Genomic DNA, 27560 nt, shown 5'->3' on the forward strand with positions numbered 1-27560 from the left:
CCTGTAGTAATAGATTATTTAAATATAAGTAAGAAAAATACAAAACTAAAATTATTCTAAGAAGCTATAACAATATATATATATATATAAGCTATAACTTATATATAAGTATATAGAGGCCTGAAGTTTTTCAAAGAATAATAAAAAACTGTACATAAATTTGTGCACAAAGTTAAAAATCCGTGATATTACTTATGATTTTCTATGAAAATGAAATTTTTAAATGAATCAAGAAAAAAGTAGAAATGCAAGTGTATAATTACTTATAAAAAAACAGAAAATGTGGCAGCCCGGGTGGCTCACTGGTTTAGCACCTGCCTTCAGTCCAGGGCCTGATCCTGGAGACCTGGGATCGAGTCCCACATCAGGCTTCCTGCATGGAGCCTGCTTCTCCCTCTGCCTGTGTCTCTGCCTCTCTCTCTCTCTTTCTCTCTCTCTCTCTCTGTGTGTCTCATGAATAAATAAATAAAATCTTTAAAAAAACAGAAAATGTTATTAGAGTATTAATTTCTCCAAAAAATGATGGAGGGATCAGTGAAACTCTTCTAAACTTTTCAGAAGCAGTAACTCTATACCATATAACTTGGCCCAAATACTGGGAAACTAAATATATTATCAAACTATTACAAATTGCCAACTTGATAGCTACCAATTCATATTCAAAAGAATGGCCTGTCAAAACAAGCAGTTTATCCTAAGTATGCAGAAGGGCTTAAATAAAATTAGATATATTCTATCAACATAATAAATTCATTATAACAAATAGGAGAAATTCATATGGTTACTTAGCAGAGGATAAAAATGTCATTCATCATCATTTAAAACACATTTTCAATAAAATTCTAAGAAACTCATATTGATAATTTTTTTTTTTTTTGCATTTCACACTATTTGTATGAACCAGATTTTTTTTCTTTGTGAAATGTATGCTGGAAAGACTTCTCAGTCTGATGGGCACAGGCAATTTTTTTAAATCTTTCTCATATTTAGTCTTAATTTGGCCCTTTGGAATTTTTCTGTGCTATATCTTTATTCTTTTTTTTTTCATATTGATAATTGACAAAATAAAAAGAATGTCCTTCTTAAACCTGCAGCCACTTATGGAAACAGTATAGGCAGTCTTATGAAATCCAAGGAGAGAAAAGGATGCCCAGAATCATCCATATTGTTTAGCATTGTTCTCAGAGCTGGAGCACTTGTAATAAATCATAGGATTGGAGCTTTGGGGACTTAAAACCATCATCATTTCTAGATTACATGTCTACCCCTAAATGAAATGAATCTACTAAGAGAGTTGAGAGTTCACTGAAGTCATAAGAATACCAAATAAAGAACTTTTCATATACAACGATAAACAGAGTGCACAGTGAAAATCACAATCAGAAGATCCCTGGAAAATAAAAAATAAGGAAGAATAACCTGAAACAACAGTGTGTGGAATTTGTGACACAGATTACAAAATGTTAGAGACAAAAAGGAACACTTTAGAATTTTTATGAAATTTTATCAAAACCTAAGTTCTCTCTAGATATGTATATGGGTAAAATGCAATCTCATTTAATACCCTGAAGAGGGTATTAATACCCACAAAGAGACTTTCTTTGTGCCCCCCTTTTGGAATTTGGAAGTGATTCTTGAGTTTATCTGGAAGAAGATATAGGAAAAATGATGAAAAAAGGGAAGAGTAATAAAGAATAGTAAAGAGAAAGTAGGTCTCCTGGGTTTTAAAATATATACTAAAACTACAAAAGTGAAGAGTTTGCAAATACTGCCATATAGTTCAAGAGGACTGAATAAATCCTGAAACTTAGGAGTTTCATGTTACTAAGGAAGCATCACAGGTCAGTTGAGAAGAAAAGATTTATTCAATTTATAAAATAGAACAATTGGCTAGCTCCTTGGGAAAAACAAATGAAGCAAAATGTAATTCTTATATGTCTTTAATTTACACCAGGCCCTGACATCAATTCTTCATAAATTTTAAAATATAAATTAAAAAATAAACCCATTATAAATGAGAAGAGAGTATAGATAAAACTTGTGACTGTTAACCAATTTCAGAACTTAAGCATAAAAGCAATGGAAATAAAATCAGTAGATTAGATTATATAAAAATTGAAGAAATGCTTACCCAAAATACCCAAATAAGCAAACAATAAAAAAGAGAATATTAACAGGGAACAAAATCTTCAATGATTATCACAGTCAAAATGATAATTTTCTGAATTTAAAAAGAACCATCCCTTAAGTAAAGGATATTGAGCCTCGCATGGTCATTGCATTTGAACCACAAATTTTACTCTAATTTTCCTCTTCATCACAGTAGAACAGAAAGTCTGGGCAGTCATTTGGCACATACTGTGCAAAAATAAAGAAACAAACCAATTTCTCAGGAAAAATTGCTTTTCATGGCACAGGGGTTTGAAAGAAATTTCAGGGAGGAGGCATAGTAGTGAAGTGTTTGGAGAACACAGTCGGCCACGTACCGCAAGGTGACCTTGTTACCCACGTTGATTGTGGGTAACTTCCCCATAATTGTATCTCAGTACTCTCATCTGTAAGTGAAATGAGAACAATTCCCCTTAGTGCAAAGGACTGAATGAGTCAAAACATGTAAAGCACTTAGAATAGTGCTGGGCACATAGTACGTGCCGAGTAAATGTTAACAATTATTACATGGGAAATACAGACTAAAGATGCTGGCAGTGCTGCCAATAGAGTCATAACAAAACAAATAAATGTGCACACATGGGTGGGGACACACACACACACGAACACACACCCTTCATTAAGTCATTGTCGTGATTTTCCATTCCATTGCATTTTGCCTTCCTTCGTCTATTCCAAAGATAACATGAAGGGTCAGGGCCCCAACTATGACCCTATGATTTGAGGGAGGGAATAAACCTTTTCTCATAATGTGCTCACTTAAAGATGGAAGCAAAAAAAAACTCATAAAATGGAGATTTATTGCTGAATATATTGCTTAATCCATGAAAGAGGAACTCTAATTTACTGGGTTTTTTTTTTCAGATTTTATTTATTTCTTTGAGAGAGAGAAAGAGAGAATGCAAGAGAGAGCATGAGCAGTGAAGTAGGGGCAGAGGCAGGCAGAGGGATAGGGAGAGCTCAGCTGGGAACCTGTCTCCGGGCTCTATTCCAGGACTCCGGGATCATGACTTGAGCCGAAGTCAAACGCTTAGCTGACTGAGCCACCCAAGTGCCCTAATTTTCTATTTTCTAATTTATAGCCATAAATGTTCTGCAAACTGAAAGAATGTGCGCCAAGCAAGTACTAAAAGTCACAGTTGGCATTCATTAAAATATCAGTTAGAAGTTTTCCAAGGTAGTGATACACTGACAAAATAACATGAGATAACCAAAGAGATACAGTTTATACATTATTTATAATGTCATATATTCAGCCTCGTAAACAGGTATCATTTAGTGACTTATGTCAATTCCAAGGTAGCACAATTATGTTTTTCTTGGAATTTGTGGGAATTGAAATAACATTTTTTTTCATTTCCCTACAATAGAGCGCTACTGCTCCACCTTCCAGAAGCCCAGAGGTGTCATCATCTCCCCGCCCAGCTGTGGCAAGCAGCCCTCCAGACCTGGGACGATTTGTCAACTAAGTTGCCGCCAAGGATTCATCTTATCGGGCGTCAGAGAAGAAGTGAGATGTACCACCTCTGGAAAGTGGAGTGCCAAAGTTCAGACGGCTGTTTGTAAAGGTAGGTCCCCTACATCGGTCAGCTTGAACACAAAATTCCTATATTATGACATGTTGGGACAGTGTGGGGCAGTCTCTCTTTGCAGCTTTTGCTGCAAATCCATAATAAAGTGGTAGGCATTGTTCTTATATACTTAGGGTTTCTGTGTCAAGATGATGGATTTACAAAATCCAACTATAAAATGCCAGGCAATAACAGAAGAAAGAGAATATAAGGATAATGTTAAAGCTGGAAATCAGGTAAGGTTTCAATAAGGAGATAAAAATGTCTGAGGAATTTCTGGTCCATATAAAGCCCATGTTGCTGAATCAATTTAAAAAGAAGCAAGTTATCAGCACCTTGATTTGTGTTTTTTAGGAGGTTGGGAGGTGCAGAGGGAGAGAGACATAGAGAATCCCAAGCAGGCTTTATGCTCAGCGTAGAGCCTGACGCAAGGCTCGATCCCACAACCCTAATGTCATGACCCAAGCTGAAACCAAGAGTTGAACACTTAACCAGCTGAGCCCCCCAGGTGCCCAAATAAGCAAGTTATCAGCCCTTTGAAACCAGTGTCCCATGACTTTCATAGGAGGACATTGCCATCTTACAACCAGAACAGACTGCTATGAAAAAGGGGGTATTGAGAATAAGAAATTGTTCTTAGAAGTAAAAACATCATAACTATCTCTAGGAGAAGGATAAAGTAGAACAGAAGTTGTTGAAAATGGTATTAGTGATTTGAAGAACCAAATTGAGAGTTCCCTAAGATTGGAGAAATTATTATATTATTATATATAATACAATATATTATATTATTATATATATTATATTAAAGTATTTTATTATTATTATAGGAAAAGCCCCAGTGTCCATTTAATAAAGAGTTCCAGAAGGAGAGGGGGAGGTAGATGGAGAAGAATTTTCTTACCGGTCGAAGGAAGCTTCTCTGAGCCAAACTTGAAATGTGAGATCACTCAGAGCCCCTGACTATTAGACAGGCATATTTTCACTACTGGCAAAATTTCTGAGGTTCAGAGTTTAACAAGGAAATCTTAAATAAGTTTCCAGAGAGAGAAGAGAAATCGCACAAAAGAAACAAGAACCGGACCTAGATTATACTTTACTTCTCATTTACAACTATAAATGCCTGAAGAAAATACAGCAATGTCCAAAGAATACAGAGAGGAAATAGAAACTTTAAATTCCAACTCCAAGTTCAGCTATTATTCAAGTGTGAATGAAAAATCAACTACTTTTTTAGATTTTCAGAGTCAGTATGCAAATGCATATTTGTAGGGAAAAAATGTCCGAGTATCAACCCCTCTACGAAAGAGAAAATATAAATTGTATAAAGTTTTCAAGAAACAAGAAGGTATAATTATCAACTCTGATATATTCAGTTGCAAGTTATAGAAGACCTAATTTAACATAAGTTAAAAGAAGGCAACTCTTATATTATAAATTAAGAACTTAGCTCTAGGGGCCCCTGGGTGGCTCAATGGTTGAGCATCTGCCTTTGGCTCAGGTCGTGATCCCAGGGTCCTGGGATCGAGTCCTGCATTGGGCTCCCTGCAGGGAGCCTGCTTCTCCCTCTGCCTATGTCTCTGCCTCTCTGTGTCTCTCATGAATAAATAAATAAAATCTTAAAAAAAAAAAGAATTTAGCTCTACAGTGACTGATGTGCATACCTTTAAAGTTACCACCTCTAACTCAGTATCTGTATTGCAAAGTTCCACGCTGCAAAAAATATCATTGGCCTAAATGTGTTGTTTTGACAATGCATTTTAGCACTGCTAATTAATTCTACTCAACAGCCTTGTTTCCTCGTGTGGTTCCTTCCCACCACAGTCAACATTTGTTTTCTCTGTTTCTTTATTTCACTCAAAAATATTTACCAAGCTTCGGGTGTTTGCCAGGCACTATTTAACCCAATGGGACAAGAGATATCCTGGCCTTCAACAAATGTGAATTCTTGTTAGGGGGAGAAAATTCAATTTCAAAATGGCATGTTGAGTTTTATGGTCAGGAAGGATGGAGGGCTGTGAGAACCAGCCAAGGGAACACTTCCTGAGGTGCTTGTGTCTAAGCTGAGAAAGAACAAGGAGCTATTATTAAAGCTATTACCTTATTAAAAGTAAGGTTTATGCGAATATTTGCATTCTTTTCAAATAGATTCTAAATATGTGATACTGAAGATTTAATGATAACGCTAATGATAGTACTCCCTATATAAACTGTACTCATGCATATTAATACCTCATTGGATAGAAGAATGATCAGCCTTGCGTTCCCAAGCGGGAAGAGGGTCTTGACTCAGGCACACAAAAGACCATGGGCCAAGGCCCAGGTGCAAGAAAGACCATGGCATTTTCATGGGAACGTGAGTATCCAGCGTGGAGAATGACTTCCGGTAGTTAAGAGGTCAGCAGGTACCATTTCAGGAAAGGCCTCACAAGCCATGCTGCAAGGCAGTTGCATATTCCAAATGAATCTGGAGTTGGGATGTAAAAAACGAGTCACAGAGTATTCATATATTTTTACCTTTTTCTTAAATGACTTAGAATGACATTATCACTCTTCTCACTGATTTGTGCATTTTCTGCGTCAGATGTGGAGGCTCCTCAAATCAGCTGTCCTAAGGACATAGAGGCTAAGACTCAGGAACAGCAAGATTCTGCTAATATCACCTGGCAAATCCCAACAGCTAAAGACAACTCTGGGGAAAAGGTAAGGTTTATGCGAATATTTGTGTTCTTTTCAAATAGATCCTAAATATGTGTGATCCTGAAGATTTACTAATACACTAATGATAGTACTCCTATATAAACTGTACTCATGCATATTAATATCTCATTGGATAGAAGAATGATCAGCCTTGCGTTTTTGACTAGAAATCTCAGATAAAAAGCTCTGAAACGGAAACTTTTTATTGCATAGATTTGATGTATTATGTACCCACTAAGATAACGTGACTAAGAATTCTTTGCTCCTTACGAGGCAGGGATGATCTTTTAAGGAAAAAATGTGGAAACAATCTTAATTCCTGCTCATGAACATATCTTTTAACATATGAACCTCAAAGGATTGCATTTTGGCCAATGTGAAGGAGAGATCACTGTGTTTTGAATTCAGCTTTCTCTAACACAGTATTTTATTCAGAACACAGTATTTCAATATTATATGTGGCAGCTTAAGATAATTACCCATCAGATGTTAGAAAAGGAATTCATTTGGGATTTAACTCCACTTGAATCCACACCGTTAGTGTTCACCTACACGAAGATGCTTTTGTGGTATATTGTTTTCACAACTGCCTGTGAACATGTATAAATTGTGCCAGCTAGGATATATCAGGGTGGGGAGCCCCGGCGCACACACAAAAGCTGTTCTGATCATTCTGTTGAATATATATAGAATCAGGGTGACTTAAAAAAATTAACTGTGGTCACCGTGTAGTACATTACATTCCCATAATTGATTTCTTTTATGAATGAAAGTTTGTACCTTTTGACCTCCTTTACCCCATTTCATCCCTCCCCACTCCCGTCCCACCTCTGACAACCACCACCTGTTCTCTGAATCTAGGAGTTTGTTTTTTTGTTTCTTAGATTCCACATTAAGTAAGATCATATGTTATTTTTCTTTAGGTAACTAAAGACAAGGTAGCTTTTAGATCATTTTAAAAGCGCAAATATGACATTTAGGGCTAAATGTATGGTAGGTGGTATATATGTTGAATAATCAGTTTATCATGTGTGATTTCTACTTTCCAAAAAAAGGCTCATGAAAACATTCATTGTTGCTTCCTTTGTCATAATCATCAACAAGCACTGAGTACAGGGATGTATTTCAGGATCTAATGAGCATTCACACTAAATATAGCACCTGTACGTTGAAATATTTTTAAGAGTACAATTAAAAAAAACATGTGTATTTGACTACAAAAGTATTTTTAAATTTATATTTTAAAAAAATTCTAAAAGACAAAGAGCAAACTTGGGAAAAATTTTTCCAACTTGTTAGACGTTAGAGTATTTATTACCTACGCATTGTTATAAATGTTTTTCTATCATAATTTTCAAACAGACTAATAAGGCAAACATGTAATTCAAAAAGGAAAGAATATATCTATATCTTGTAAACATATGAGAATTTAATCTTAGTATAAGGCATGAAGAAATTGTTAATTAAAACAGTGACCTTGTGTCATATTTTTTAGTTACCAAAAAGTAATGGAATTTAATACAGGGCAGGGAACTTAGTGGGAAATTTAACACTGACACTTATCAAATATTACTCAGCCATTAGAAATGACAAATACCCACCACCTGCTTCAATGTGGATGGAACTGGAGGGTATTATGCTGAGCAAAATAAGTCAATCGGAGAAGGACAAACATTATATGGTCTCATTCATTTGGGGAATATAAATAATAGTGAAAGGGAATAGAAGGGAAGGGAGAAGAAATGGGTAGGAAATATCAGAAAGGGAGACAGAACATGAAGACTCCTAACTCTGGGAAACGAACTAGGGGTGGTAGAAAGGGAGGTGGGAGGGGGGTGGGGGTGAATGGGTGACGGGCACTGAAGGTGGCACTTGACGGGATGAGCATTGGGTGTTATTCTGTATGTTGGAAAATTGAACACCAATAAAAAATAAATTTATTATAAAAAAAATCAAATACTGACAAATAGGAATGCAAGTTGTTACCATGTTTTGGGGAAGAAATTTTGTATCATCAATAAAATGTTAATGACTTTGCGGTTAGTAACTCTGGCATAAAAATTTATTATAGAAACATAATAAAAATATTTTAGAATTACCTGTACAAAACTGTTTATCCCAGTACTGTTTACTATAGGAAAATCTGGGATCAATTTAAATGTCCTTTAACTGATTTTTTTTTTAATCAGCATATATTTATTCTATGGAAAACTATGGAGACATTTAAGTCTTCTTAAGTTCTAAAGACTATGTAATAGCTTAAAGAATGTTTTAAGACATTATGTTTAAAAAACAAGGGACAACATTTCATATGTATGCCTACTGTATAAACTATGTAAATCGACTAATAGTTTGGGAAGAAACACATCAAAAGGCTGTGCCTGATTTTTTTTTCTGTTTGCTATGAAACACTGTGCCATTTTTAATTTCACTTTTCCTGATGATATTTAAGTAAAAAAGAATGAATGTACTATTGCTATTAACTTTAACTTTCAAAATATCTATTTGTGCCTAAAAGGTATCAATCCATGTTCATCCAGCTTTCACCCCACCTTACCTTTTCCCGATTGGAGATGTTGCTATCACATATACAGCCATTGACCTATCCAACAACCAAGCCAGCTGCACTTTCCATGTCAAGGTTATTGGTAAGTCATAAAATTACTTGAGTAGGTTTGTGAAAATAATCCAGGACTCCAAGGGCTTTGCTACTCCTTAATCTTCAACACCTTCCTCCTGTTGATTGTTCCTGCTGGTCCTGAAGTCTGTTCCAGCCACTCCCTTTTTGAAACCTATATACTCTTTAAGTGTCACCATCTCTCTTTGATTTCTTCCAATAGGAGCCTTTTGAAGTTCCCAGGAGTTGCCATCTGTTTTGTCTCACAGGCCATTTATCTCAGTCACTCAAGCGTGTCTGGCTCTTGTTCCCTTCACTCACAGAAACTACTTTCAACAGGGTCGTAGTGGTCTCTAGAGTTACTCCTACTGCACACTTCTTAGTTCTTATTTTACATAATCTTTCCATAGTTTTTTTTTAATTTTCTAAAAGATTTTTCATTAATTCATTTGAAAGAGAGAGAGGAAACAAGCAGAGGGGAGGGGCGGGGGGGGGGGTAGACTCCCCACTGAGCAGGGAGCCTGATGCAGGAGCTCCATCCCAGGACTCGGGATCCTGACCTGAGCTGAAGGCAGACACTTAACTGATTGAGCCACCCAGGTGCCCCTAGATTTTACATTGTTAACCACATTCTCCTTATCTTGGTTCCTCAACACATTGTTCTCATTTCTCCTTGTTTATCTCTTTCCTACATGGCTTCTCTTCCTCAGATCATCTTGTGGATCATCCCCAGGGCTCCAGCCTAGTCCTCTTTCTCTTTCTTTCTATAATGTTCCTAGTGTTTTAGTTAACTGACAACTTTCAGATTTCTGTCTCAAGCTTAGATCTCTTTTCTGAAATTCAAACCAATATGTAGAACTGCCTACTGAGCTTTCCGTGGAGCTGTCTTACACTGGGAATAACCAAAGTATTACAATAACCCAATGATGTAAGATCATCCCTGTGTATTTCTCACTCACACCTTATCTATTTCTCAGCTCAGAAAATGGCACAGCCAACCACCTGTCCACCGTGCAAAAACCTGGAACTCATCCTTGACTCCTCTCCTTCCATCACTAGCATCCAATTAGTTATCCAGGTCTGCTGGTTTCATCTACTTATTGTCCCTGAAATCTGCCCCAGTCTCTTCATCCTTACAACCACTGCTGTACATCAGTCTTTTCAGGGGGAAGGGAGACCACTGATTTGCTGTTCTGTCTTCCAAGTTGTCTTCGTATGTTCAATCAATTCAGTAGATATTCAGCAAATACCAGATACCCACCACTAAGATATAATACATGGAGAAATAGGATATGTAGCAAGCAGTCTGTAGTGTGGTCAAGAGCACAGACTCTGAGCCCAATCTGAGTCCGCATCTAGCTCTACCCCTTAAAGGCAGTGTGACAAGTAGCCACCCTGTGCCTCAGATTCTTTATCCAAAAATAGAATTAATAAACATCTTACATCATTGGATTGTTGTGAGGGTTTTAGTTAGTTAAAATTCATGAACCACTTGAACTGGTGCCGGACGCACATTCAGCTCTATGTAAACATATTGACATTTTGCTACATTCATCTCATATTGTAATATGTCTGTTTAAAAATCCAACACATTAAATTCATTTTGTGTTAAGAATTTTACATAACTTCTCGAAGTAACTAATGTATATCAGACTGGCTCCTTACCCTAGAAATTACAGGTATTGGTAAAAGTAGGTAAAAAGAAATGCAAATAAAAAACCAGTCAAATTCCTTTCATAGTACTTGGGTTTTTTTCACTGCTTTTTCAGTATGTTTTAAACATGAACTTTGCCAGTCATATGGAAAATATGCTGGATTTGTTTCTTATGGTACTGTGATTTTAAACATGGAAGTGTGGTTCAAGCGTTTGCCAAGTTTTATTTTTTCACAATGAAGTGTCAACACAGTGAAATGTAAAATGTGTACTCAAGTGTCTAGCTAGACACTAGGTGAATTTTCAGCTTATGAAAGAGAGATGATATGAGAAAGAAGAGAAAGCGGGAGAAGGTGAGAGGGAGACAAGGAGAGAGGGAGGAGGGAAAGAGAGAGACAGAGAAAATATTCTAAAGCTACATTTTCTTATTTCCTCTGATGACAGGGTGTGGATGTCTTACTGATGATAAAGGGGAGGAAGCAGGAATGCTTTTGCTTAGCATTCCAGGGAATGCTGCCTCCCTTGCTTTGAAATAGGCTTTTTCCTCTCTCTCGGAGACAGTGCCTCTGCTAGTACCTCCCATTCTTTTGACAGTAATTGACTGAGTCTTGGTGCTCTCTTGTACATGCAGTTCAACTTTAAAATGTTTGTCTAATATCAGGTAAGTTTAGAAAATCTTGAAAACACCTTTTTGCAATTTCTTTTGGAAAAATAGTAAACCCTGCCAGATTGGTCAGTTTAACTATGAATTGACTTGATTTAGCATTCTTTAAGTACATAGACCTCCAATGAACATTTCTTAATTTTTTTCTTTATTCAACAACCTTTTTCTAAGCATGTGTTATGGACCTGGTGCTGTGCTCTGCCGTGGAAAGCTCACTGTGAGCAAGAGAGGCTTTGGCACTGGTTGACTGAGTTTATGGCCTAGGAAAGTAGTAAACCAAAGGCACTGCACTAACGAAATGACAAACATGAAGAAAAAAGACGTAGCATAAAAAACAGAAATTTATATATTCTCACAGATATAGCTCATTTAATTTCCAAGTATGTGTTTTCATGTTTCATGGTTAGAAATACCCTGGTCTTAATCCTTTGATTGCAATCTTCTAGCTTAATGACCTCAGATAAGCCCCTTAAATTTACATAGTCTGAGATTTGGTCATTTCACTCCTGCTTCTCTGGGAAGGTTCATTTCACTTTCTGGTTGATCAGTACAACTACTATGGGTAGGATGGCCATCACATCCAGAATTGCCTTTTTAAAATCTTTCATTTTAAAGATTTATTTATTTATATATTTTGGTAGAGAGAGAGAGTGCAATTGGGAGGGAGAGGGAGAATGTCAGGCAGACTCTGCACTGAACACGGAGACTGGCAGGGGCTCAATCTTACAACTCTGAGATCATGACCTGAGCCAAAACCAAGAGTCGGATGCTCAACCAACTAAGCCACTCGGGCACCCCCAGAATTGCCTTTTATAAAGCTGTGCTCAGGGTGATTTTAGGAATCTAGTATTTCTTCTTCAACAGGCAGAGAGCAACCTAATAAGAATCCGCTCTTTCTTTTGCCTTGAGACCAGGAATAAAACAGATCTCATTGTCCAAAAGGCTCCAGGGCCAGCCTAACAAGGTCAAGGTTTTCTGCTAGCACAAGCAGACTTCAGTTCTCTTGTGCACACCCCCTCGTTATTTTTGAGTATCAGTTGTGACTTCTTTCTCTGCTTTCTTGTTTTTCAGATGTAGAACCACCTAGCATAGACTGGTGCAGATCCCCACCTCCAATGCAGGTCTCAGAGAAGGAGCATTCTGCAACGTGGGATGAGCCTCAGTTCTCAGACAACTCAGGTGCGGACACAAGGATTTTATGGTCAGCATGGTTAACACTGAATTTTATTTCATTTTTAAATGCTTTTTAAAAAGATAAAAGAAATGAAAAGCAAATTACGTCTTATCTAAATGGAATGAATAGTCATATAAGGTAATATATGTTTTAATGCTAGGATAATTATATATAATTTAATATCATTAATCCTACCTACCTGTAGAGTTCCCTTCATTCAGTATCCAATGCACATTTATTAAACCTATACTAGTTGTCGTACTTGAAGATTTCTAATAAATTCATTGAGTCTCTAAGCTTACATTGTCCTGAAGGCATAAACTATTCATTTTATTAATATCATTAGTACAGTTCTATGTATTCATATATTCATTCCTTAAGCATGTGCCCCCCAAATTAGAAAAGTTCATAGGGAAGCAGAAAAAACATGAGTAGATACAGTTGAAGTTCATGTTAAAAGTCTCACTAAAACCCAGTAAGCAACAATAGGAAAATGTGAGTTAAATAAATTTCTTAATTAAATTTCCAATATTGGTGATTAGGGCAGAAGGGATAATTGGGTAATGGACATTAAGAAGGGCACTTGATGTAATGAACACTGGATATTATATGCAAGTGATAAATCACTGAATTCCAACTCTGAATCTAATAATATAGTATATGTTAACTAAATTGAGTTTTTAAAAAATTTTCCAATATTCCAATAGACTGGCCTATTCAAGGAAAATCATTTATTTAGCAAGAATGTCTTAATCTTTTTTTTTTGCCTTAATCTTTTTAAAAAATATTTTATTTATTTATTTATTTGAGAGAGAGAGAAAGACAGCACAAGTCGGGGTGGGGAGAGGCAGAGAGAGAAGGAGAAGCAGATTCCCCGCTGAGCAGGGAGCTCGATGGAGGGCTCTATCCCTACAGGATTGAGGACCCCGGGATCATGACCTAAACCAAAGGCAGACGCTTAACTGACAGCCATGTAGACACCTCAAGAATGCCTTAATCTAATGAGGTTTTTTAGTCTTTTTTTTTAAAGATTTTATTTATTCATGAGAGACACAGGGAGAGAGGCAGAGACACAGGCAGAGGGAGAAGCAGGCTCCCTGTGGGGAGCCTGATGCGGGACTCAATCTCAAGACCCCAGGATCATGACCTGAGCCGAAGGCAGACCCTCAACCACTGAGCCACCCAGGTGCCTCGAGGTTTTTGAGTCTTATACTTCTATTCTGTAGTATAAATATTACATCTTTTATTTTTATTTTTTTTTTTACTGGTGACCAAGTCAACACAAATGGAATGCCCAGCTGGTTTGTATAAATAGAAAATGAAAATTCAAATCAAACAAACTGGTAAAGTGACTGCAGACTAGTCACCCCAAAACTATGTCCCCTCTTTCCTTTCCAGGGACTGTGTTACTCATCACCAAGAGCCACTCACCAGGAGAACTTTTCCCTCATGGAGAGACTATAGTGCGATATACAGCCACTGACCCCTCGGGCAATAACAGGAGCTGTGACATCCACATTGTCATAAAAGGTATTTTCTTCATAAAGTTCCAGAAATCTAGTTGACATTTTTATATGTAATTTCTGTATTTTGTGAAAATAAATGGACTGTGTGCAATAGATTCATTAACTTTGAATACTGACAGATCTTATTTACATTTCCAGTTGTCATTGCTTCACTCTGTGATACATAGAACTATTTTCTTCAAGGGTAGTCTTTAACATTTCATTAACATCTTCACCAAAGGTACACAATGTTATTGTCATAATTCTCTCTTGAGTAACTGAGGTGACAGGTTCTGAAATTGTCCTTGCTACATAATGCTTCTAGTTTACACTCTTCTTACAGAAATGCCACAAGTAACAACCCCAAGTCAGAGATAAATGAGCATTTGTAAAATATGCACAGCCTCTGACTACACATTGGTACAGCTTTTCAGCTGCGCCCACCTAGGAGCAAAGAAGGATATGTTGTCATGTTCCCATACTAAGGATTTGTGATGGAAGTTTTTCCTGGAATACTGGTAGACAGGAGGAGTCCTCTTCAAAATTCAGCTTAGATTCATAGAATTTAATTAATATTGTTTATACCACCGTATGTAAATAGTACAATTTTTTTAATGCAGGTTCTCCCTGTGAAGTTCCATTTACACCTGTAAATGGGGATTTTATATGTACTCAAGATAGCGCCGGAGTTAACTGCACGTTAAGTTGCCTGGAGGGTTACGATTTCACAGAAGGGTCTACTGAGAAGTATTACTGTGCTTATGAAGATGGTATCTGGAACCCACCATATTCCACTGAATGGCCAGACTGTGCTAGTATGTTTTATTTCTTTCTGGGCTCCTTTCATATATATGAGTGTGTGTTTGGGTGAGTGTACGTTTCTGAGCATGTAAGAGGAAAATTGCCTTTTTATAGGAATTGGGTTTAATGAGTGAAAAATGATGCCATGAGAGGAATCTGGCTGGCTCAGTTAGGAGAGCACACAACACTTGAACTTTGGGTCATGAGTTTGAGGTCCACATTCGGCATAGAGCTTATTTAAAAAAAAATGGTGCCATGAATTTGAAATGTCTATGAGTAAGAGAAATGTTCAGCCTCTGATTTAAAATGTTAGCCCATCAAAGTCTGGTTATGGATTGGATTGCAACAGGACAAGATTCAGTTTAAGGCAAACCCATCTTGGTCCTCTCCTTGTTATTTACCAGAAATAGAGACTTGTCAGCATGTTCTTGATCTGTAAACTTGAACTTACAGTCTCATAGTCCACAAAAGAGCTATATTTAAAGTAAAATCCATAATATGTGATGGAATGAAAGATGAGTCACAATCTCTTTAAGTCTGATTTAGATTCAGAACTATTCTATAATCTTAAATATATGTATTTTTATAAAAATGGCCAATATCTTTGTCTAGTGTAAATAAATATTCTTTGGAATGAATCTTTGATTCAATACTGTAGATTGAGTTTAAATACCAACTTCTTGGAAAAAGTAAAGCCCAATTGAGCTATTTCCCCCCCCCCAAAATTTGGGAAGTAATTAAAAGTTCTACAGTATCACTCACCTTTATCACAGATTTAGACAGTAGGATTTTAATATTGATGCTCTTAGGGCTCATTGTCTCAGAATATTATGGGACATCTTGCTAAGTCTAACCATGCAAGCTTTTGATCCAAGGAGAAATTCTCTATGAAAATTACACTTTCAAGGACTATGATTGTATGTCATATTAAGAAATTTTTCAATGTATATTGGCTAAAAATATAATAGAAACATATATGATACAAATTTATGTAAACATAAAAGATATCTTTGATCCAGGCAGGACTTTTCAAAACTTTCCAGAAATATAATTTAAAAATTTTCAAGTCGCTTTTTCCCTTAAATGCTCATTTTCTTAATGTGATTGCAAGCTAAAGAATAATAAAGCAAACCTCATCGCTGGGTAACTGGGTACAATGCTGCTTGGCTCATGGTTTATTGTGATCAATTAATGCCTAGAAACTTTTTTCAACTGTCTCTTGTTTTTGAAGGAATCCCACAGATCATTTTAGAATCAAAGTACTAAGTTACAGTTACTCCAAAGACAATTAAATCTTTGTGTTGAAAAATCTTAACCAACTGAAGCTGTTTTCTCTAACATTTTCCAGTTAAACGTTTTGCAAACCATGGGTTCAAATCCTTTGAGATGCTGTACAAAGCAACTCGTTGTGATGATACAGATCTGTTGAAGAAGTTTTCCGAAGCATTTGAGACTACCCTGGGGAAAATGGTATGTCAGGAGTATTGTTTGTCGTATTTTAACAATACTGAGCTTTTCATAGCCTCTCATAGTTACCTATAACTGGAATTCTGTGTCCTGATGATTTCCTGCCCCTCTGTAATCCAAACTTGCTCCTAATATTTAGAATTACCCATAGGTTTTGGACTTCTGGAATGAATTATAAGTGAATCTTTATTAAAACATTTTGAATTTTTTATAACATTCTGAGTCAGAAAGCTAGAGAAGCGTGGGGTCCATGTGGTTTGAAAATATCTGCTTTGTTATTTAAAGTATGACAAAAATTCCATTGTAGACTGTATTTGTTTTATGATGAGATAATTGAACATTGTGAGGATTTTCTCTTTCATGCGTTTTTGTTTAGGATTCTTTTACTGTTTACAGGAAAGCAAAATGATGTATTTAACTGTGTTGAGCATCTCGAAGGAAATGTGTTATATACATATTTGTATCCCTAACAGAGTAGGCAGCTTAGATTTTTGGATAGGTTCTAAGAGTAGATTTAGTGGTAGTAGATTTGATGTACAGTATGAGAGAAAGAGGGGAGTCAAGGAGGCAGTGTACACAGAGACACAGATGCTGGAGTGGGTATACACGGTGGTGGAAGTGTGTTAGAGGATTTTTCCTGACTTCTATTTGCTCAGTGGAAAAAGATGCAGAGTGATCAGCAGGAAGAGTAAGGATGGGGAGGAGTTGTTGAGGTTTAGAAGAGAGTTGATGGTATAAAATAATTTTCTAGGACAGCACAGATAAATGTGCTAAAGAAAGGTGGTAGGATTGGCAGGAAGCAGGATTGTGGAGAAAACAAAGCACTTAGTTTAACTAGGGTTATGCGTTCTGCAGACAATCATCAGAGGATGGGGCCCATCAGGGAGTGATTTCTGGTGATTAGCCATAGAATCTAAGATAGATAAATAAGAAGGTGAAGACATCAGGCTGAGAGACAGTGAAGAGATGATAGGGTCAATGGATTATAAATCAGATGAAGTCAAGGACTTCCAAGAGTACAAGAGGATGCCGTTACTGGTAATGAGGAGGTCTGAGGGTATGACCATGAGAGCAAGGGACAAAGTAAGGCTGAAACACTAGAGGAGAAGGGGAAAAGGAAATGAGAAGCCATGGTGATGGAAGGATTAGCTGGATCTTGGATATAGAAATCACCAATTATAACAGCAACAGTTACTGGATGTTCTTGGAATGAGGGGGTGATGCAGAATGGAGAAAGGCTGTAGGTAGCTGCCACATGGAGAGGCTGTCTACTATACCACGAGTTTAAGGATTGTGAGGCTCTAAGGAGGGGCAAGGGAGTGTAATCTGGAAACAGCAGGGAAGAGTGAGGAAGACACTTCTTCTGCCTCCATGCCCATGTTTGAGAAAACTGAAAAGTGAGGTGTCATTGAGAACTAAGGTGAAGGGACCATAAATAGAGGTGAAAAAAATAACGGGGGATTCACTGATGACTGTTGAGTTTCAGAGGGCAGAGGAAGATTCTAAGGACTTAGAGATGAGTGGAAGATAGAGCCAGATAAAGGGACCTAAGGACCCATATGGGGTGAAAATTCAGAGATAAGAGATATGCCAGGAGTCCTGGGCTTCTGGTGACGTGTGACCTACACAGAGAAAAGCCATGAAACTAATCCTGATGGTCCATGAGCACCAGAGCCTCTAGGGGAGGACATGGAGAAAGGGCGAGAGTCTGTCCAGGAGCAAGCATACCTGTGGTTCTCTCCTCCCTCCTGTGGAGAGAAATGTGAGTCTAGCTGAACAAAGGGCTTATCCAGACCACACAGATATGTGATTGACATTTCACGCTCTTCATTTTTCATTTGCAGGTCCCATCATTTTGTAGTGATGCTGATGACATTGACTGCAGATTGGAGGACCTGACCAAAAAATATTGCCTCGAATACAATTATGACTATGAAAACGGCTTTGCAATTGGTAATTAAGTTATACAGTGTCAGTAGTTTGCAAGAGTGATCCACAGTATAACATAATTTCAGAAGAGTGGGGCAAACTAGACAAATTAACTTTTTTTAAACCAAAACTCTTGAGATGATAAAAACTAAGAAAAATAAGTCACATTATGATGGTGAAATTTCAATATGTATATATCTTAGACTAGTACTAAAGCAATTTTTATATGGCATTCAATTTAAATTGCAACTAAGTCATTGATTTAAAATAGTTACACATGTAAAATATTCAGATTTCTTACCCAGAATGTGTTAAGACTCAACCTATTCAAGTCTGATATACCTTCTAAATCTATTTTCATGTTTTCTCCATATTATCTTTGAGCATTATTATTCAAGTTACTCCTAAGTATGACATGTGATTTGTATGCTGGTGTAGCTGGCCATTTAGCTAATTGCCTTAATATTTCTGGAAGATTTCAGTAGTCACTCTTGGGTCTTTCATTAGTAAAATCATCAAACTTTCCAGTAATTATATTTCTCATTTCTGTTGCTTTATTATAAAACTGTCCAACACTTCCAAAATAATGTTTTTAAAAATAATAATGATGGGGGTGCCTGGGTGGCTCAGTCACTTAAGCGTCCGACCCTTGATTTTAGTTTGGGTCATAATCTCACAGTTGTGAGATTGAGCCCTGTGTTGTGCTCTATGCTGAGTATGGAGCCTGCTTAAGATTCTCTCTCTTACCCTTTGTCCCTCCCCCTCTTCCCTTTCCTTCTCAAAAAAAAAAAAAAAGCGATAACAAAAAGTATCATGGTTTAACACATGGACTCTAAGACCAACTTTTTAGGTCCAAATTCTGGCTTTACCACCTATTAGCTGTGAGGTCTTTAGCAAGTTCATACTCTGTACCTCAGGTTCCTCACCTATAAAATGGATATTATATAAAAGTACTGTACTCATAGGGCCATTCTTAGGATTAAATGAATAAGTACAAGTACACATAAAGTCCTTGGAAGGCTACCTGAGACAATATTAATCGACGTTACGGCAGACATCCTTTTTTGTTTCTGACACTAATCATATGTGTAATATTTTTAGTGACTTAACATTTAGATTGATGTTGACATTTTCTTTACACTTTTTGAATTTTAAAAATATCATTTTTGAGTATATATATTTATTGCAGAAATTTGAAAAAATGCTAAAACCTAAAGAATGAAATCAAGATAATCCACAGTTCCATAAAAAATTTGGTTAATATACTAGTTAGTATATGTATTACTATATGTACATTAACATACATACATATAACTATACACACATATGTATATATGGCCATACTATTTTCTAAACTTGAATTTTTACCTAATATTATATTGAGGACATTTTTCTGTCACTAAATATTATGCTTCAGTTTTAATGGCCACATATTTAATCGGTTTTATGTAAACAATTTCCTACTGGTAAGCTTTGCTATTTTTCCCATTTTTAACTATTATGTAAAACTTCTCAGTGAAGATTTTGGACATTAAAGTTTTAGAAGAACATGAAGTGGCATTGGCAATAGAGTTGGCAGTGGCATGACTCTTCTGTCACACATGACACAGGTTTCACCTCCCAGATTATTGAGGTAGATTGTTGAGGGTATAAGGATACACCTAGAGGGAGCCAGGTGTCATCATATGGCTTTGAAATGAGTGATATTTGTCATCTAATAAGGATAAAGTGGCAGTTTCCTAGAATCATATGTGGACAATATGGTACAATTGATCCTAAGAGATAAGCCTTTCTCCTTGAATGTCTTTACAGTAGGAAGTCACAAGATTAGCATAATATTTCTAAAAACACCTTGGCAAGTCATAATGTATAAAAACCAAAGGGCCAATAAATATATTAAAATGGTTTGACATCATAATAGTCATGCAATTCAAATTTAAACTAAAATGAGGGCAGCTCAGGTGGCTCAGTGGTTTAGCGCTTGCCTTCAGCCCAGGGTATGATCCTGGAGACCCAGGATCGAGTCCCACATCAGGCTTCCTGCATGGAGCCTACTTCTCCCTCTGCCTGTGTCTCTGCCTCTCTCTCTCTCTCTCTCTCTCACGAATAAATAAATAAAATCTTTAAAAAAAACTAAAACAAGATGCCGTTTTTGATCTGTCAGATTAACAAATTCAAGTAAGAATCATAAAACCCAAAACTGGTAAGGATATAAGGGAAAATAAATCATATTCATATATTGTATATAGGGGAGAAACTGGAGGGCAATTGACAATATATATCAAAAAGATTAAAAATACTCAAACCCAGAAATCTACTTCTAAGAATATTTCTCAGTATAAAAATCATGCCAGTGTGCAAATAGGTACTACATTTCATAAATTCTAAGGTGTACATTTTTCATTTGGACATCTCTGAGATTGGAATGTATCTTCTCATTGATGGCCCCTTATATTTTATGAAATCCTCTATGCACAAGGATGCTCTAGATTTTTGAAATAACCTAAAAGTCTGAAAATAGGAACCTTGTTAGTTTGTGGTATAGCCATAAAAGAGAATATTATGAAGCCATTTGATACAGAAATGCCATAATATATCATTGAGAAAATTAGAAAATTTTTACTAAATAAAATACACATAGTGTAATCATTTTTTGAAGATATGGTATGTTTATTTCTACTCTAGTGATTCATGCATCTATGTATGCATAAGCATATGTGTGTGTTTATATATTCATAAAAGAAAGTCTTGCCTAATATGTTCTAGTCATTATTTCTATATGGTGGAATTATAGGTAATCAAAACAAATTTTTGACTTTGCTCATCCATTTTTCTATAATGGCTACATAATACTTGTAGAAAAGATGTTTAAATTAAAATCAAAAATATTTATCCTAGGTAATTTTATCCTAGGCCAAAGACATAAATTAGACACACAAAAAAAAATTTTAAACAGCTATTTTATTTAAAACTCTATTTTAAATTTTATTTAAAAATTTTTAAACAGTTTATTTAGGTGGACAGGCCTGTATAAATATAATTTGATATTTAAAGCATATAACCAAGCAACAACAATATACCCAGACCAATATTAGTATCACTTACTGAGGTTTTAGAAGGAGTCAAATACTGAATTAGATGGTTAGTGTACATTGTCTCAGTTATGCCCCAAACCTGTGAAGTAAGAATAATGATCTCAATTTATAAATGAAGAAACTGAAGTTCAGAGAGGTGAAAGTAACTATACTAGCATTGTACACCCTTATCTCCTACATCCAGAAGCCACAATCTGAATCTATGCAGGTGGTGACCACGATGGCACTTGGGGCGTCTGAGGAATCTCACATATCTGTGTGATATAGTCCACTGTGGCTACATACACACTTAACTTACATGTTACCTTTAGAAACTGCCTCCACCTTTAAAGATTTATTTATTTGTTGAGAGAGAGCATGAACAGGAGGGGCAGAGGGAGAAGGAGAGAGAATCTCAAGCAGACTCCACGACCAAGTGGGGCTTGATCTTATGACCCTGAGATCACAACTCTGAGATCAAGACCTGAGCCAAACCAAGAGTCTGTTGCTTAACTGAATGCACCACCATTGCTTAACTGAATGTCCCCACCGTTAAAAAATGATGCAGTATCTTGAATAATCTTCACAAAAGGAAACCTGTTCATTTGCATTAAGTTTATAAATCTGATACTGTAAATTTTTAGAAAAGAATGGAGCCAACCCTGAAGGGAAATAGAGATTGGTTAAAATTCTGCACCCACATCCTATTTACCTCTAAAGCTAAGGTAATTTTAACTATTAACTCAAAGATAAGAATGGCTTAAATGCCTAGGTGGCTCCATAGGAACTTTTCTTTCTTCTTCTTGTGCAATTCATTGGTAATCTAAATCTAAAATGAAGTGCCTAAAAATTACAATATAAGATTATAGGTGAAAAATGAGATTCTAGATGAATCCCTGTATGCAGCACATTATGGACGATTTAAGAAATACGAACAATTTGACTTGTGGCTTACCATTAGAACCTAAGTGCTGATAAAGAGGCAACTGTAGAATCTTGTTTTTCTGCCCCAACTGTCCAGGACCTGGTGGTTGGGGCGCAGCTAATAGGCTGGATTACTCTTATGATGATTTCTTGGACTCCGTGCAAGAAACACCCACAGGTGCCGGCAAAGCCAGATCTTCACGAATTAAAAGAAATGCCCCATTATCTGACCACAAAATTAAGTTAATTTTTAACATCACAGGTAAGGAGAGACTGTTTGAAAAAACAATATTATGTGACATTCTTGGTGGGAAACCTATTTTGCAAAGTTTCCATTTGTTATCATCCTTAGGAAATAATCCTGGAACTGAAAATTAGGGAGAGCCCAATCACCTAAGTTTCGTCATTTTTTTGCAATTTAATATCACAGATGTATTTTATGATTCTCGCAGCAACAAGCATCCTGCTTTGTACTCCTCTTGGCATGACGAACTAAGGCATGTTTTTAAAAAGCAAGAATTTACAGAAATTTAACATGCTGTAAGGAAGAACTTCACAAAAAAGGTGATGTAGATCCAGCATATGAGGGAAGGATTAAAACAAATTGCATTGTTCTTAAGATTATCCATATACTAGTTGCTCAGTAAGTAGTGGTTGAGTTTGAGTTTGTTTTGCCCAGAAGATTTTTAATATGCCATCTTTCTTTGGTTAAAAAAAAACAAAAAACAAAAAACAAAAAAACTGCAGATGGTTTCCTGAAACACCACCTGTGTGTGTTATGTTTTATTTCGTCTTGTTTTTATCTCAGCTAGTGTGCCATTACCCGATGAAAGGAATGATACCCTTGAGCTGGAAAATCAACAGCGACTCATTAAGACTTTGGAAACCATTACAAATCAACTGAAAAGGACCCTCAGTCAGGAGCCCATGTATTCCTTTCAGCTTGCATCTGAGATGCTTGTAGCCGACAGCAATTCGTTAGAGACAGAAAAGGCTTTCCTTTTCTGCAGACCAGGCTCGGTGCTGAGAGGGCGTATGTGTGGTAAGACTTTTCCCTGCAATAAAAAATATCTGGCTCATAGTGGGTCAAGTGAGATGAGTAGAGCCTCTTTGCAACTATCCAGGGGTATTGAAATGAAACATTTCGCAATTGTTGTGTGGTTTTTGTTCTTATTATTTTGTCTCAGGCCTCTAAGTAACCACCAATTATTCAGGACAAGAAAACTATCTCAGGTAAGGGACTCAGATCTTAGTTTTCCTTATAGATCTCTAGAGCTCCCAACTTTTAGCAGCATCTCCAATAAAAATAACGACTATGTTTTGACCACTTCCATAGGCTGGCTGAGCATCTCTCGTGTTTAATTGTTTTAGCAACTCCATGAAGTGCTATTACAATTAAGCCCATTTTACAGATGGCAGAACTGAAGTCAGAGAGGCTAGGAAGTTACCCATTAAGACAGTAAGTGGTATAGCTAAGGTTTCCACCTGAGCAGCCACTGCCAAATTCACCAGCATAAAATCAACCCTTTTAAAGTGTACCGATCAGTGGTATCTAGCACATTCATGATACAGTGTTGTTCAGCCATCACCGCTCCCAAGACATTTTCATCACCTCCAAAGGAGCCCCACCCCAATAACCATTAAGCAGCCACTCCTTATCCTCCTTACACACAGCCCCTTACCTTTTAACCCAGACTACCACAATCTGGATCACTTCCAGCCTGTTTCCTAAATATGTCATTGCTTATAGATAGGGAAGATTCCTCTCCCCAAACTCTGAACACTCAGCTGAACCAGATGACATGAGCCTGGCATTAACCTCTCTGTAGGCGTGGGATCTTGCCTCCTGTTCAGGAAATCCTTCCTCAACAGTTCTTACTGTTTTTCCCAGAGCTCAGTTGGGTTATAGATTCAGCCCAATGAAAGCACATTGAAATGGTCGTTCTGAACCAGTTCGTGTTTACTCCCTACCTTGTGAGTAAAAATTAGAAATCACCTTGGTCAGTGTTCTGCATTTCTCGGTATGGCCTTCAAACCACCTGTGTCAGCATCACCGGAAGTGCTTATCAAAATGCATCTTGACTCAGGCCCCATCTCAGAACTAATATATGTGGCACTTTGGGAACAGAGCCTTGGAATCTGAATTTTTAGTAAGTTCCCAGGTAATTCTTATACACATTATCATCAGAATCATCTGGGTGCTAATTTCAAGTGTCCTCTCTTTACAAATACTAACTTTGCTAGCAGCCTTTTCGTGGGGTTAGCATTCCACTCTGGTCTCAGAAATCCTGAGTCACTTCGAGCCTGCCAAGTAGTAGACCAAAACCTCCAAGGAAGGGAGGTCCTAAAATTGGCCTGTTTCCTCGGGATCCTGGAGTCTGAGGATGTCTCAGACTTGCCTTCACTGGACAGGAATTCCTATAAACAGAGACGAGAGTCTACTTAATTCACCCGGCTTAGTCCCACAACCTTTGCCTGGTTTTGTTTCTAGAAATGATGCCATAATAGACGAGCTGTCATTTTCATAAGGGGAACCATTCAGAGGAACAGCTAAGAAAGTGTTTTTCATATCTTGAAGCTTCAAATTAACCTAAATGTTCACTGTTTTATTCTTTCCTTACAGCAGCCTTTCCTTTGTTAGCTGTGTGTTTTCCAGGATGATCTGGTTTAACCCACACTTTAAAGCTCCTATCACACAAGCCCTAAGCTTGGTCGATAAGAATTTGCATTTTCTTAAAAAAAAATCTACTGTTGGTTTTCTAGGAATACATTTCTGGAAGGTTTATCTTGTGAGTAAACCCCTGACAGTAAGATTTAATGCATAAACAATAGTACTTGGAAGCAAGCTTTATTATTTTCATGCCTTAGGATAAAGGAACCCAAATGTGTTCCAGTTCTACAGCTTACTATGTCTCTTGTTTGTTTTCTTTTCAGTCAATTGCCCTTTGGGAACCTATTATTCTCTGGAGCATTCTGCCTGTGAAAGCTGCTTGATCGGATACTATCAAGATGAAGAAGGACAACTCGAGTGCAAACTCTGTCCAGCTGGGACTTACACCGAGTATCTTCATTCAAGAAGCAGCTCAGAATGCAAAGGTAATGGCTCAATGCACAGGTTGACCAGAAGCCTGAATTTTATCTTCAGTTTCGAAGTCTAAATGGCAAAGAGGATGAAATGAGAGCATTACTGCAAGCAATTTCGTTCACTTATTATTTTTTTCTTTTAACTTTAAATTAGTATCTTAATGTTTCTCTCACTTTAAAGAAGTCTGTTTTTTTCCCTTTGGAATATTCTGCTCTAAGTGAGACTCCACTGTCCATAATTCTAATCCACATTTAAAAAAAAGATTTATGTATTTATTTTAGAGAGGGAGAGAGAGAGAGAGCACGCATAAGCAGGAGGGGCAGAGGGAGAGAGAGAATCTCAAGCAGACTCCATGCTGAGCACAGAGCCTGATGCAGGGCTCGATCCCATGACCCAGAGATCACGTCCTGAGCAGAAATCACGAGTCAGACGCTTAACTCACAGTGCCATCCGTGTGCCTTAGTTCTAATCCACATTTATCAGTTACCTCAGATTTTTTTTTTTTTACTGGATTTCAAATTAATTGGTGGAAAGGACTTTCATAACACTTAGCAATTAGAAACTTGCTTTTTCTTAGAATAATATTTGATACAATGAGATCAACTCTCCATTTACTTGGAAATTAATAACCATAGGTACATATGCATGTATTCTTGCTACTAAAATACTCAATGTTTTCAAAAATATTTTATTGTCATTTTATTTTTTTATTTTTATTTTGTCTTATTTTTTATTTTTATTTTTTCTTATTTTTTAATTGAAATTAGATTTGCCAACATATAACACCCAGTGCTCATCCCATCAAGTGCCCTCCTCAGTGCCTGTCACCCAACTACCCCATCTCCCCGCCTGCCTCCCCTTCCACTACTCCTTGTTCATTTCCCAGAGTTAGGAGTCTCTCATGTTTTCTCTCCATCTCTGATTTTTCCCACTCAGTTCCCTTCCTTTCCTTTATAATTCTTTTCACTATTTCTTATATTCCCTATCTGAGTGAAACCATATGATGATTGTCCTTCTCCGAATAAACATTTCTGATGGAAACATTTTCTTTCGTGATTAAGGTCACAATAAGATGCACCTGAGGGGTGCCTGGCTGGCTCAGTCAGTAGAGCATGTGACTCTTCATCTCGGCGTCATGAGTTCAAACCCCAAAAAGGGTGTAGAGATGACTTTAATAAACAAACAAAAAACAAACAAACTTAAAAAAAAAAAGAGAGATGCACCTAAAAGAAGGAATTTCAGAACTGTGCCCCTTGCTGTTGTTACAAATGCAGGTATGACTGCTTAATGACAAATATAAACTTGGGAACTGTGCTAAGTGATTAAAAGTGCACTGAAATGTTAGCAATGCTGCAAATGAGAATCATTTGCAGGGGAGAACAGGGGTGGAAGGAAAGGGTAGTGTACTGGGGATTGAGGATTCTGGCCCTAGTCCTGCTCTCCCACAAAACCACCACTATGAATCCTAGAAAGTTGCTTAAAATCCCTGGGCCTCATACTAAGACTACTTTTACTTTCTACTCCACCAGCCCTCAGATGGAGTCTGCTGGTAGAAGGAGGACAGGAGAGGGCCAATTGTTAGAGCAACAAAACTTATGAGGCTCTAGCCCAGTTTGAGGTTTGGTTTCCCTCTCCCCTTACCCCTGCTCATGCTCCCTCTTGCTATCTCTCTCTCTCAAATAAAATCTTAAAAAAAAAAATCCCCATTTATTAGCATTTTCTGTGTGATAATGAAAGTAACTGGAGTAAAGAAAGCAACTGGTAATAAAGAAAGTAAATGGAAATCAGCCTAAATGTTATTAGTACAGGAAAGCATAGGGCAATCTAAAATACAATCTATATACTTGGAATTCTTTGTGTCGCTCATTGTGTCCTGAATAATTGAATTACAGAAAACCCTATCTTATCCAGTGCGAGTTTTGTATAGCTTAATGGCATCATTCTTAACCATATTACATTTTTCTTTTCAGCTAAGTGCAAACCAGGCACCTACTCATCAAATGGGCTTGAAACGTGTGAATCGTGTCCTCTGGGCAGTTATCAGCCAGCATTTGGTTCCCAGAGCTGCCTCTCGTGTCCAGAAAACACTTCATCTGTGAAAAGAGGAGCTGTGAACATTTCTGCTTGTGGAGGTTATCAAAGCCTTAGACACTGATACTTCTTCAAACCTAATAGGTTCTATGCATGGCGGAGTGGAATATTTTCAGCAAAACCATATGTCTACTC

The 27560-nt window shown here is 37.0% G+C and overlaps 1 protein-coding gene across 4 annotated transcripts in view; it reads left to right on the forward strand.

Moving 5' to 3' along the window:
* SVEP1 (sushi, von Willebrand factor type A, EGF and pentraxin domain containing 1) overlaps window positions 1-27560 on the forward strand; it is a 181240-nt gene that overhangs the window by 69981 nt on the left and 83699 nt on the right. For 3 of the 4 annotated variants that reach the window (XM_055301712.1, XM_055301714.1, XM_055301713.1), the window contains exons 7-19: window positions 3540-3737; window positions 6325-6443; window positions 8959-9088; window positions 12447-12554; window positions 13948-14079; window positions 14675-14869; window positions 16204-16325; window positions 18167-18275; window positions 22347-22511; window positions 23058-23291; window positions 25184-25345; window positions 26396-26608; window positions 27305-27466. In XM_055301712.1, the coding sequence (XP_055157687.1) occupies window positions 3540-3737; window positions 6325-6443; window positions 8959-9088; window positions 12447-12554; window positions 13948-14079; window positions 14675-14869; window positions 16204-16325; window positions 18167-18275; window positions 22347-22511; window positions 23058-23291; window positions 25184-25345; window positions 26396-26608; window positions 27305-27466 (2049 nt within the window). The remainder of the gene's footprint in view (window positions 1-3539; window positions 3738-6324; window positions 6444-8958; window positions 9089-12446; window positions 12555-13947; window positions 14080-14674; window positions 14870-16203; window positions 16326-18166; window positions 18276-22346; window positions 22512-23057; window positions 23292-25183; window positions 25346-26395; window positions 26609-27304; window positions 27467-27560) is intronic. The other variant, XM_055301715.1, reaches the window with a different exon arrangement.

This window comes from Nyctereutes procyonoides, unplaced genomic scaffold (genome assembly GCF_905146905.1).
Source record: "Nyctereutes procyonoides isolate TBG_1078 unplaced genomic scaffold, NYPRO_anot_genome, whole genome shotgun sequence".
Lineage (NCBI taxonomy): Eukaryota > Metazoa > Chordata > Mammalia > Carnivora > Canidae > Nyctereutes > Nyctereutes procyonoides.